We start from the raw sequence: 13,532 nt of genomic DNA on the forward strand, positions 1-13,532 counted from the left end.
TGAATTAAAACATTTTTTTCTCTATTTCAGAGTCATCCCCACCTGACTGCATACAGGAGAAGTCCTTTTTCTGTCGTATCAGGTGGGCTGGGGCTGGGTCATACACAAGCTTGAACCATCTGCTTCTTGAGCCTGTTTGCTGTTTTTATTCATATTCAGCGTAGTCTAGATGCCTTTCAATTAGCTTGTGAGATCAAAAATAGGACTCTTTTTCCTAGTCGTGCATAAAGTGATAGAAATTTAGAGTATCAAGGAAACCTTGATTAAATCTTATATATATATATATTTTATCTGTTCAATTGAATTTCATGTTATTGCATACTGCCCCCTGTGTTAAATATCAAAATAACTTGAAATCAGTGAATCCTGTCCTCCTGCTTCATTTGATATAAAAGTTTCTCTGATTTCATTTAGTGTTGGTAAAGAGAACGAGGGCGACCTGCGATACTATCCTTTCCGCATGACGCCTTACCTGATGAAGGTCCAGGACACACGCCACTCGGAGGACCAGTTCTGCTGCCTCCTCCTGGCTGAGAGGGTTCACTCCGGTTATGATGGTGAGAGCCTAACTGGAGGTTTGAGACAAGTTATAAATCTTCAAATAATAGAAAGAAATTGTCGAAATGTCTCCACTTCTTTAATTTAAAATTTTACTTTGGGTGTTTCATTTCCTTTTTCTTTTTTATATTTTTATTCACTCTTTGCATATGTTTTGTCCTTAATGTTTAATGTTAATGAACAAAATAGAGTTCTAAAGTTCGAAATACTGAATTTTTTTGTTCTTCATTAATGGTTACAGCCCCCAGAATTCCAACAGACAAGCGTATTTTCACCACCACACACACTCCGACTTGTGTATTCCAGGATGTAGATGAAAGGTGAGACACGGTTGGCATTTTTTTCTGAATTCTGCCCAGATTATAAGGACATAACTTGACCTTAAGTTATATTTTTAGGGCGGTTCCTCTTCTCGGGTACCTTCCTCAAGACCTGATTGGTACCCAAATTCTCCTTCACCTGCATCCGAATGACCGCCCAATGATGCTGGCCATCCATAGAAAAAGTCAGTCAGCTGCTTAAAAAAGAGAAAGAAAATACTCAAAACGAGCTTTTTTAAAATTAACGTCCTCATTTTTTTCAATTCTCTTTACAGTTGTTCAGCATGCTGGGCAGCCATTTGACCACTCATCATTACGCTTCTGTGCTCAAAATGGAGAATATATCATCCTCGACACAAGCTGGTCCAGCTTTGTCAACCCCTGGAGCCGGAAGGTCTCCTTTGTTATCGGAAAACACAAAGTCCGCATGTGAGTGTTTCTGGAATTACTGTTGTAACTGAGGACATGATGTTCAGTCGCAGTTGGGCTCCTGTATGTTTCAAAATGTGTAGAGTATTTTTTTTTCTTGTATGTAAACTCAAGGGGGCATCAAATTAAATAACTTGTGTTCTCATGTAACGCTGATGTGTTTGTGTCGCAGGGGTCCTGTGAATGAAGATGTTTTCATGAGCCCGGTCTGTGCCGACGGCCACATGAAGACCATGGACTCTGACGTCCAGGAGCTGACTGAGCAGATCCATCGGCTGCTGCTTCAGGTAACAGAGAATAAAAGACAGATCAGATAAAAAAAAAAAAAATTAGCATTGACAACATATCATCCATTAAAAATCTATTTTTTTTTCTTCAAATCATCGACTGGTCAGGGGACTGAAGTTGGAAATTAGCTTATGGCTAAATTCTGGCATATTTATTTTTTAATGGTTATTATTATGCAATGTCCTTTTCTCAATACATAAATGTACAAATAAATAGTTTATCACACACTTCCTTACAAATGTGGTTTCATTCAAAAATGAATGCCAACTTTCCACGCAAATATTTCTTTTCTGCATGTCTCGATAATCAATCAAACAAATTAATTTGTTTTTTTCTATGAAATTCCAATTTGGAAAAATGTTTCCCTTCCTGTGTGTGTCTTACCAGTCGGTTCACAACAGTGGGTCCAGCGGCTACAGCAGTCTGAACAGCAACGACCATCTCCTGAGCTTGACCTGCTCCAGTGAGAGTCTTAGCAACGATAATGGAAGCAAGCTGCAGCCAGAGGAAGGAGAAGCCAGCGGCAAAACCAGACTTGTGAGTATTTCTAAGTATAGTTTGTGTGTCAAACCACACCACCTTTAATTTAATACCAAGTGCGAGAAACCGTGAAGTTGCCGTCAAGGGAGGTTGTGAGTTTTCTGTTTTACTCTTGTTCTGTTTTTTACTTATTTTGACTCTTGTGTCTTTCTTTTACAGCGATCTTTTCAGGAAATTTGTAAGGGAATTCACCGTCAGAAGAGCCAGGAACAGCAATCTGCCAAATCCGACTGCAACAAACTCAACAAAGGTAAATCCCTTCTTGTGTGACTGTTGTTGGCAAAACACTGTGTTCGTCATATGTATTCCCTAACTCCTTTAAATTGCAGGGCCTGTAGAGAAAAGCCAACCTGTGGTTCGTGTTAAAGACTCTGCCCCTTCTATTAACCGGAGGGGAGCAAAGATGGAGGACGGCAGAGACCCTTTCCAGGATGAACTGGCTTTCAATTATCAGGGTGTCTACTCCTACCAGCAGATCAGCTGCCTGGACAGTGTTATAAGGTAGTCAAGCTTCTCATGAACATAAATTGACTTCACATTGAAGTTAAAGGAAGTAACTCAATGTTGTATATACAAACGCAAAGAGAATGACGCCCCATTTCAATATAGGGGATGCAAAGTGAAGGGAGTGACCCTTTTTGTTGGTGATCCCTGTAGGTACTTGGAGAGTTGTAACATTCCTGTCACCATGAAGAGGAAGTGCCAGTCCTCGTCCAACACCACATCCTCTAACTCGGACGAAGACAGGCAGAAAGGGCCCACCAGCATGCAAGTGTCTAGAGGTAAAGGAGAAAACTTCATTTAAGAAAACCTATTCATATCCTACCATACTATGGCCTTCTCACAACTCTTCTCTCCAAGACTCAGAAAAATGCCAGATCTTCATCAGATGCTCTTGTTCTCTGTTCTCTATCGTAGAGCCAGTGTTATTGAAGGATCAGTCTGCTCTCTCTGCTCGGGATGATCCTGACAAAAAGTCCACTAATGCGACCACAGCGGTAGTGGGCACTCAGCTGCCCCTATCTGTTCCAAACAAACCAGAAAGCGTGGTGTCCATAACCAGCCAGTGCAGCTACAGTAGCACCATAGTACATGTTGGGGACAAGAAACCTCAGCCAGAGTCAGGTACAGTGGCTTAAGGAAAAAAAAAACAACCATCCACCTTCAACCAGGTTTCCACTGGTCTTCTACATGTTTGTACTCAAACTCTGCAGATGCAAAGACAAACCATCATGCTGACAAACATGAATATGGACAAAACTACAAACAAAACATAACACTTTCATTCAAAAGTGAAGAGCTTCTAGCTATCCTGAGCAAACGTTCTTTATTTCAGTCTTATGCAGATTTTTTTAGTCAAGTTACTTTTGGATTTTTTGTTTTCTAATAACGTGTTCAAACTCCTGAAAGAAAGAGACTTTCAGAGTAAGAAATGACCTAAGATTTTCTGTGCCTTTACAGTTCATATTTTATATTCTTGGCTGCTAGTAACTACAACAAAGAGAGCTGACTCCCACTGCGTAGCTCCTGCATCTTCAAAAGATGGAGGGCTTTAGCTGACTCCTCTGCTTGATGAAAATTTGGGAGTCGGGCTCCAAGCCAAGACCACATCTTTGTTTTCTCAAATTTCCATCTCACTTTATTTATCCAAATGATGTGTATATATATTAAGGAAACATAAAGTAATCTAATTTTTGAAATATCAGTTGAAACTCAGAGCAAATGCCCAAAATTCCCCAAAAGGCATCAAATCTTCCAAGTTGATGTGAACATTTGAGAATTTCATAAAGGAAAAACTACCTCAACTTACTGCCATTATACGTGAATACAGTGGTCCCTCATTTATTTGCGATGGTTATGTTCTAAAAAGAAAAGAAAAAACCTGTGACAGGTGAAATGCATGAAGAAATCAACTTAATCTTTTACAAATATCATACTTTAAATGTTTAAGGATAGTAATACACACTTTATACACTTTTCCCAGACATTTTCAGACATTTTTCTCTAGTTATTTAAACTCTCAAAGTTCAAACCCCCATAGCAAATAGAAAATAGGTCTTGAATAAAGTTTGGCAAATGGCAAATTCTGTACAGCAGACACATTGGTAGACAGTAGTCTACAGCCAATCAGGGCGCAGATCACAATGCGCTTTAGAAAAAAAGTTTTTTAAAAAAGTAAAAAAAAAAAGCATGCAAAATTGCACCAAAAAAAAAATCAGTGACTGCAATATAATGAGGGACCGATGTATTTATACAAGCAATAGACTTGTGGAGTACTTATTTGCCTACATAAAATATGGTAAAAAACTCTAGAAAATAGAATTTATTTTAAAAATGAGATGAGTGTTGTCTAGCATCACTGTATTGTGTTTAATGTTAATAACTGTATTGCTTCCCTATGTTTTCATTGTGTTAGTGAACATCTATGCTGTGCAGCTGCTTCATGGATTCTAATTTCTTTGAAATTGGTTCCTTTGTGGATTTCATTTGCTTCCAACGTCTTTGTTTCTCTGCCTGTAATTTGAGCTTCTCGCAGTTCAAATGCTTGAAAATTACAGCGTCTGCCAAATATAAATGTATGTGACGTCTGAAATCTTTCTTCTGCTTTGGTAAAAACTTCATGAAGTACCTGTTTTAGTCCACAACTGCTGCTTCCTCTGCTTGTCTTAGTGCCGCCATCACTCTAAATGGTGAACAGCCGTTCCCGTCGGCTAAAGTTGTGCTTTCACTGCTGTCTGTGCAGAAATAACAGAGGATGTTCCAGGAGCAGGAGAGGTGCTTGAATACTGCAAGAACCCCGGAGCTCCTCCTTGTGTGGTTTCTCCTCCCAGCCAGGGGAAGGAGTCCTACAGGAAACTGGGCCTGACTAAGGAGGTGTTGGCAGCTCACACTCAGAAAGAGGAGCAGCTTTTTCTGTGTCGGTTTAAAGATCATTGTGGACTTGATGCTCTCAAACCAAAGTGCTCTCAGTGTCTGGAGCCTCAAGGAGGGGAGATCAGGAGCAACGGTATGATTAGGACCTTTCTGGGTCACCCCACCCCAAGTTTGACAGTTAACTACTAGTGACACCTAGTGGTCACTTAGTAATTACAAACAACTGTTATTTTTTTCCTATTTTCTTTTTTTAATATTTATAAATGTTACAAATATTGTGAAAGATAAATATATTAAAGATGCCAAAATTCTTAGTTTAGAACTGAACCATAATTATGTTACACAATTTTTTGTATTTGTTGAAATTGTCAAACACCTTTTATGCTAAATTCCATATGTTTAATGTTGTTTTATTACAATACACAATGCTTAGTAAAAGCAAGCTGAAAGCTTTTTCTTCATCATTACTTTTCATTGGCAAATTAAAAAAAAAAGCTTTTTAATGACATTTTTATTTTTTTGTTGGCTTTTTGGAATACAAAAATTCATATATATGAACCAAAACAAAAAAGTGACCAAGGTTTGAACCAAATCATTGAACACATCACGACACATTCTTGCACAAATTAACAAACCCCAATAATTCTTAAGGGTTTTCCTCCTCCCCAATATATTTCTCTAATGCTTTATATTGAAAAAATAATTCAGAGTAAAGTTTATACCCTTTGTTATATCCTTAGTTTCTGGGAAGCATGACTCAGCAGTTTTTGTTTTTCTTCTATGATCTTAGCTCGACGTGTCACCCAACCAGGCAGACAGGAAAGACCACCTGCAGAACTGCCCCCGCGCCGAGGACCACGGAAAAAGAAATCCAAGTCAAAGCGAGCGAAGCGCATCACCTCCACTGAAAATAAAGCAGTCAAACAGGCACTGCCGCAGCCTCCCCAGCCAAAGCAGGTCCCTAAACACCCCGCAGGTCCCCCCCATGATGCCTCGCAGTCTATCCCCCCCACAGTACATCCCTCCATGCTACAAGGCATGCCCCTGCAGCTGTACCCCACCGTCAGCCCCTCATCTCCACCCACAGAGGCCACACAGCAAGGCTTTATGGGGGCCCAAAATTCTCCTTTTGCTCCCATGATGGCACCTGTTGTTGCTTTTCTTATGCCTAACTACCTGTACCCTGCAATGGCTTCTGGACATCTACTGCCTTTCCAGCCAGTAGTCCATGCTGGGGACACTCCCACCCACATGCAGCCAGCGGGTCAGGCCGCCTTTCTGGGCCAATGTAACCCCACACCACAGTCTGTCCCCGGCAATCAGAACCAGTTAAACTCCAGCAACTCCTTTGCCCCGTTAGCAGGCTACATAACGCCGTCGTTTTATTTCCCATCACCCTCGGAAACCCCCAAGCCTCAAGCAGAGATGCTCTCGCGTTCCTCCACACCAGAGTCCGGTGAAGCAGGAAGTGAGGCGTCCCCTCCTTTGTTCCAGTCTCGCTGCAGCTCCCCCCTCAACCTGCTGGAGCTGGAACTCTCTGTGGACAGGCAGGACAACCCTGGTCTCACCTCCGGAGGACACATGACGGAAAGGGAGAGAGGAGGAAGCATCTGCCAGGCCAAGGAGAGGGATCTGAAACAGGTAAAGAAAAGTTTCTTCTTCTTTTATGTTTTCCGTCAAGTCTCTCCAGCTGGGTCCTGAGCTTGACCATCGTAGTCCAGATCAGCTGATAAGTTGTGGTTTGTCCCCCCTAAGAGGATCACAGGTCACTAACACTTTGTGGATTTACCAATAACATCACAGCAATTTATACAAAAATACACATGATAAAAAATTTCAAAAGCATTTCTCTGTTGTATTTCTATGGCCTGTAAATATCAAAGCAGTCAAAGCTGCTGCGATGATTTGTGGCACTGGGTGTTAACACATGATGTTATTATTCCTTACACCCTTTAGCCCTCTCTCAGTCTCCTTGGTCCTCCTGGACCCTTGTATTTCGAGGGTACATCCAGTGTCTATGAGCGTTTGTCTTGGGATAAAGTGTGGTCTAGGCTGTGGGCTTGGAGCGACGAGGTAGGCATATCATCAAAAAACCGCCACACTTCTCCATTTTCACACAATCCAGATTCTTTATGTCAGCTTGAACAGCTTCTCTTTATGCATTCATGTGACCTGTGATTTCTACTGTAACCTGCATTGTTCTTGTTTGTTCAGAAGAGAGCCGAGACTGCCATTGATTGTGAATCCATAAAAATAGTAACACAACTGAACTACAGCTCTTCAGAATAACCTTGAAATTTGGCCTGTGCTGTCATAATTGTGCTTTGAGCCTTACTTCAGTCTTAACTTCATAATTATATATTGTGTTCTAAATTCAGATTTTTAAATAATGTGTAATTGTTAAACCAGAGTAATCCCTATTTAGGATGTCAAAGCATTTGTAACAACACAATATCCTAAATGTGTTAGCAGTTTAGTATCAGTTTACACCGTTTTTTTTAATAGAAAAAACTAAATAGCATTATTTGCCCTACGTTAAAAAAAATTACAGTTTGGGTTTTATCTACACTTCCCTAAATCGTCCCATACTGTCATTCACTTATTTAAAAGCTAAAAAACACCTTGGTACACAGAGTTGGTTCATGTCCATGAAGAAGATGAATAATGTTCAGTTTACTTCCCGCTGAGTCAAGATGCAAAGACTTTAAAAGATTTGTTTCAGCGCAAAAGAAACCTGCTTTTCCTTCTCCATTCCTTTTCTGAGCTTCAGCTGGCAAGAGATCTTTAACAATGTGGAGCTTTTTCTCCTTATGCCTTAGTCACAACTGCCCTTATGGCTGGATATGAGCTGTCTGCTAGGAAAAAATGGGTCAACTTATCACAGTCGTAGACCGTTCTGTGAGCCCGTGGAGCGAAAATGTTCATGCAAGTTTTTTATTGGCCTTCTGCGAGTGACAGGTTGTAGTGGACACTTAACACCCAAGGGTTAAGAAAGGATGAAGTATGTAAGATAATAATAAAAAACTTTATTTGTATAGCAGGGGTTTTGTGCAGATGTTTCATTTCTTCAACTCCCCCTAAGTTTAGCACTTTGCACGGAGAGCCTGTTAGTGCTGTTCAAGTGATAACAGCACACTCCTTGCATGCAAACTGACTGCTAGAATTTAGGATGTTAGACAATCAGAATGTAGTTTGTGTGGTTGTCCACAGCACTAAGGTATCACCTGCATGCAGTATTTGCAGCTTGTCAGTAAAGAGTCACCTGTACGTCACAAGTCAGAGCAACTTTCGTCATCCCTGCAAAAAAAATTGTATTTGTTTTCTTGAGGTTTTTTTTTTCTTTTCTCTTTGCTGTTTGTAACTTGTAGTTTATCAGATTTAAATGAACTTTGATGGTAAGCTGGAGATTTGTTGACCTGGAAACTTGATTATCAACCAGGAATTAAAGTCCAGGATGCAAAGCTGCAATTGGTACCGCGTCCTGTACCTCAAAGATGCAGCGGACAGTCAGAGCGCTATCGTCTGCCTACTCTGTAATGGTGTCGGTTCATCTTTATTTATTTATTTTTTTTTTTTGCAGAGAAGTTCACGTGGTAACGATGTTAACAGCGATGCCAACTCCTCATCCAGCGACATGTTGGAGATCCTTCTCCAAGAGGACTCCTGCTCAGCCACCTCAGGCTCGATGGGGTCGGGATCCAACGGCTGCGGCACCTCGGCCAGCGGGACGTCGCAGAGCAGGACATCAGCCAGTGGAGCCTCAGCAAGTGGGGTTTCAGACAGTCGCTCAGGTCTGTACATGTCAGCCTGTTTTGGAAGAGTACGCTGAATTAAAAAAAAGATAAAAACTGTTTTCTAAAGAATACACTTTAGGATAAACAGGTACTGTTAGGATGTATTCATTTATTTATTTAAATTAGGACAGTGCTAACTCATCAATCTTTAGCATAACAAAAACATAAAAATCCCAGAAATAGCACAAATGCTAAATTACATCTGTTGTCCTAAGACAGACAAAGAAAAAAACATATAAACATTGAACATATTGAGAACTTTTGACAACAGACAAAAGTGAAAACGTAGCTTATATAGATTTTTATCTCATAATGTCTGTCTTGTAACTGCATTTCTCCAAATATATAGAATATATTTATTTCTTTTTAGGAAGCAACAACAGCAGCAACTACTTTGGCAGCGTGGACTCATCTCAGAGAAGCCAGAAACCGAAGAGTACCTTGAGCAAAAGTGAGGGAATGCCTGTGGAGATGGAGCAGAGTGAGCAGGTCATCAAGTGCGTTCTACAGGACCCACTCTGGCGGCTCATGGCCAACACAGATGAGAAAACCATGTTGACCTATCAGCTGCCCTCACGGTGAGTTCAGGGGGAAATGGACAATTAGAGCTTTAACTGCGACTTTTTGAACATTGAAAACTGTTTTGTGTGAGGAATGAACTGCAATTGGTGTTGGATCACATGGACCACTAGGTGTCACTCTGACATCCCATTTGTTTGTAAAAGAGTCTTTTTATTGAAGCATTTTGTAAATTAGAAAGTATTTTTTTCTATGACTTGAGTGTTGTAGAAAGTTGGCAAAAATAAAAACGGTCAAAGATCATACTAATATATTTTTATCAATATTTTTAGGGAATTTTGAGTTTGGCAGATGAGAATGTAAACTAATGATGGTTTTGTTTTTGCTTGAATCTGCAGTAACTTACAGAATGTGCTCGCAGAAGACAAAGAGAAGCTCAGGCTGCTGCAGAAGTGCCAGCCTCGCTTCTCTGAGGAGCAGAGAAAGGAACTTGTGGATGTCCATCCATGGATGAAAAAGGGAGGTTTGCCCAAAGCCATAGATATTAAGGTAAATCAGAATTCCAGGATACTGCAGAGGACGTCTCTCTGCTTTAGGCCTGATCTGATAGCCAGTTGGGTTTGTTTTCCAGGGCTGCTCCTGCTGTGATAATACCTCAGAGGCGGCACAGGAAGTTGGTCTGCCAGAGCTGGATCTAAGCGATGCAGAAACCAGGGAACTCAGCTGCCTGCAGATGTCTGTAGAAGATCCCCTTAATTCTTCTGATAAAAGTTTTCAAAGTCCTCAGATCCAAGTAACAAGACAGCAAACTGATGCTGAAGAGCCTGTTGTTACCTGACAGCCTGGTATTACTTCAAACTGTGAAGAGTTTTTTTGTTTTGTTTTTTTTTTAGAAAGAAGGGCTCTTACTTTTTATGGCTCATTGTTTAATTTGGAAACCTTGGAACTATGTAAATATAAGTTGTGGCCATAAAAATATGTTGTTTTTTAAGCCACACTTGGTATTTTCAGAGTAACTGCTGGATCTCTTGGACTAAATTTATTAATGAATGTGTTTAATAGTTGCACAAAGTTTGTTGCACCTTTAACCTTTTTTTTTTGCACCAACAAATGGATTTGATAAGATTCTACAGATGTGGGCAGATGGGATCTGAAAACTCTTTATTTGTGTTTTGTGAGCTACAACACTGTACTTTGCCAGCATGCTGGAAGGGGTGTTAAGTCACTTGTTACACATCAAGCACCAAATGTGCACTTCAGGGGCTGCAGCAACAGGAAAAAATCTTTGAGAAATTAAGTTTTTGCTCATAATGAAGCAAAAGTAACTGCACTGTAGTGACAACCCCATCAAAGCACATTCACACTAGGAAAATGTATGGAAGACTCTGACTGAATGCTCCAATGTTAAACCACTGTTTGAAACATAGAGCATTATTAGGTTTATAAATTTTTCTTCCAAATAATTGGAGAATAAGGTGAACATCTGAAGATCGTACATCACTAAAAAAAAACAAAAAAACATACACGATGCCATCTATGAGCATTTTTACATAGGCCTAATAATCTCACCAAATATAATTTTTCATTCTCTTCAGAGTCTTTTTTCCTGTTACTAAATGCTGTTTAACTTGCATTTAGTCATCTTTACTGCACAGAACACAGCATTTGTTCCAGATGTGAAGTTTAAATAAGCTGCTTTATTTTGAAGCTTGCCTAAATGTTTGTACGTGTGTCTATAAATATATATTTTTATGCTTTTGTAAATGACATCTGACAAAAAGAGAAGAAAAAAAAGTACTAAGTTATTGAAAACCAAGCAGGACCAAATGACTAATATTAAGAAAAAAATGTTAGTTTTGTACATCAAGACATTTCCCTACCTAAAGGTGTTATTTAGGTTTTATAGTGAATGTGTACCCCACTTTAATAAAATGCATGCCGTCTTATTAACATGTTCTACAAGGCTGATTTTAAGGGGTACTGGGGTGTAAAAGCAGCTCAGACAGTTGAGGGGGTTGCAGGATTTTAGAACTATGTTATAAAGAATAGGTGCTCCTTCTGTGCAACTTTATCAAAGTCCAGTTTTGACATTTGTCGTTCTATCTGAACATAAAAAAGCAAAGCACCTTTTTAAATTTTATTTTGTTGACCTTTTTTTTCTTATTTGACACTAAGTTTATTTTTCTCAAATAAAATTTTGCCAAATGATAAAAAAGGTGTCATGGCTTGTTTACTTCTATTGAACAAATTAGAATAGACTATTTGAAGTATATTAAAGTTTGCTAAATAACATATTTGAATTTAAAAAAGCTCCAAAGACCTTGATGTATGAATTTAATGTAAGGTGTGAACTTATTTCTGGACCTTCTCATACAAATTCTCCTGATCAAAGTCTCCCTCCACTCTCTGAGTGCAAACATGTATGAATGGGTGTCCTGCTTTTGTCATCCCCAGAGGACTTGCAAATTCACTCTGTTATGTGACCTGATTGTCCTCCTCCTCCTCCTTTGGCAGTTTGCTGCAGCTGTCATATAATAACAATAATTTTCTGATGATTACGTGAGTTATGTTTGCAGGAGAAAATGTGTCTGAGAGCTTTTCAGATAAAATATGTTACTGCTTGATGCCAAATTTGTCAGCAAACTTTAGGACAGTGCAAATCACTTCAATAAACTTGAATGAATGCTATTAGCAAAGTGCGGCCAGAAGATCTATCCATCTTAGTGCGGTGGGGATTTGTCTAATTTTTGTCATATTTCCATGTTGTGAAGCAAAGTTGTGTTTGCGTCACAGGTCGATGTGTTTGTGTCCTGTCTGCTGAATTGCTGGTGATATTGGTTTGCTTGCTTCCAGTTGTTTTGTGCACCTTCTGTGGCATTTACATGCAATTCTATACTTTTAGAACTGTTGTGGAACAGAAGATTAGAATATGGGCTTTAGGCTTATACTAAAAACAAACAACCATGACAGTAGATTAAACCTTTTACCATCATTTTTACCAACAAAACTATAAACTCATTATATTCATTCAAACCCTTTGCATTTTTCTTCAAAGCCAAAGAACCTCACTGGAGGGATAAAAGAGCCCCATGTGGATCCAGCCTCTGGTCTAGGCTCTGGGGCTAATATATCTATGGTTTGATCTCACTCCCGGCACAATGTCATCCATCCAGAACCGCCATGTTTTATCATTACGGACCAATTTCATGAACTTCTTTTGTATCACAAATACATCTTAACTCAAATTCCTAGGATCTCTCCTGACTTATGTTTTTGAGTTACCTTGAACTCATTGTTAAGGGGTCCAGATGACCCGATCCTTACATTGACGTGTTATCCATACCATGACAAAGGTGGGTAAAGGTGAAGAGGATTTCATGTAATCCATGGACACCACTGAAGATCACAAATCATTGAAGAAAAAAGGTTCATCGCACTTTCTTGTGGGGTCTAGATGACCCAACTAAAGTGCCCAGGATAGCACAAAGGTTAAGAAAGAAAAACAATCTGTACTAAGTCAAAGAAAAGCCTTTCAAATGAAAATTATGCAAAATTATCACTGAAACAAAAATAAAAATAAAACAACCCACCAAAGCATTCAAGATCAATTTTACCAGTTGAAAGCACTACCTCTACAGTACTACAAAAAACACAGCAGACATGTTATTCCTGAACAACATAGAACCTCTTAGACATCCCAGATTTAAACTTTGCCGGTATGGCAACTTTTAACCCTTGTGCTATCTTAGATGACCCCACCCTTACATTCACGTGTTATTCCTACCATGACAAAGGTGGATAAAGGTGAAGAGGATTTCATGTAATCCATGGACACCAGTGAAGATCACAAATCATTGAAGAAAAAAGGTTCATCGCACTGTCTTGTGGGGTCTAGATGACCCAACTCCCAACGTTAAAAGTGCCTAGGATACCACAAGGCTTAATCAAAACAGTTTTTAAAGAAATCCCATTAAGCAAACAGTATACCTAAACGTTTAAGTGTTAAAATTAGTATAATGTGGGCGCCAATACAAAAAAAAAAATTAAAATGTTGATGTGTACGTTTTTCAAAAGTAGGTAGTTGTCCTAATTTATGGAAGACATTACATGCACCATGTTTGCAGTCAGTCAAAACAAATTTAAGGACTCTTTTATTTAAACCTCTGGACAATAATGTTGATGTGTAGTGTTTTCTTCTACCTTTTTTAAT

The 13,532-nt window shown here is 39.3% G+C and overlaps 1 protein-coding gene across 4 annotated transcripts in view; it reads left to right on the forward strand.

The window, feature by feature from the left end:
- per2 (period circadian clock 2) overlaps window positions 1-11,537 on the forward strand; it is a 30,039-nt gene extending 18,502 nt beyond the window's left edge. The window contains exons 7-24 of one of the 4 annotated variants that reach the window (XM_011486861.3): window positions 31-82; window positions 415-557; window positions 800-878; window positions 957-1,063; window positions 1,154-1,307; window positions 1,480-1,594; window positions 1,983-2,132; window positions 2,295-2,385; window positions 2,465-2,636; window positions 2,793-2,917; window positions 3,054-3,260; window positions 4,879-5,142; window positions 5,800-6,650; window positions 6,966-7,082; window positions 8,590-8,800; window positions 9,174-9,381; window positions 9,721-9,871; window positions 9,954-11,537. In XM_011486861.3, coding sequence (XP_011485163.1) covers window positions 31-82; window positions 415-557; window positions 800-878; window positions 957-1,063; window positions 1,154-1,307; window positions 1,480-1,594; window positions 1,983-2,132; window positions 2,295-2,385; window positions 2,465-2,636; window positions 2,793-2,917; window positions 3,054-3,260; window positions 4,879-5,142; window positions 5,800-6,650; window positions 6,966-7,082; window positions 8,590-8,800; window positions 9,174-9,381; window positions 9,721-9,871; window positions 9,954-10,160 — 3,404 coding nt within the window. In that variant the 3' untranslated portion in view covers window positions 10,161-11,537. The remainder of the gene's footprint in view (window positions 1-30; window positions 83-414; window positions 558-799; window positions 879-956; window positions 1,064-1,153; window positions 1,308-1,479; window positions 1,595-1,982; window positions 2,133-2,294; window positions 2,386-2,464; window positions 2,637-2,792; window positions 2,918-3,053; window positions 3,261-4,878; window positions 5,143-5,799; window positions 6,651-6,965; window positions 7,083-8,589; window positions 8,801-9,173; window positions 9,382-9,720; window positions 9,872-9,953) is intronic. The other 3 variants (XM_078935195.1, XM_078935196.1, XM_078935198.1) reach the window with 3 other exon arrangements.
- The last annotated feature ends 1,995 nt before the right edge of the window (window positions 11,538-13,532 follow it).

The sequence above is a fragment of the Oryzias latipes genome, chromosome 17 (genome assembly GCF_053564925.1).
Source record: "Oryzias latipes strain Hd-rR chromosome 17, Olatipes_Hd-rR_3.1".
Classification (NCBI taxonomy): domain Eukaryota; kingdom Metazoa; phylum Chordata; class Actinopteri; order Beloniformes; family Adrianichthyidae; genus Oryzias; species Oryzias latipes.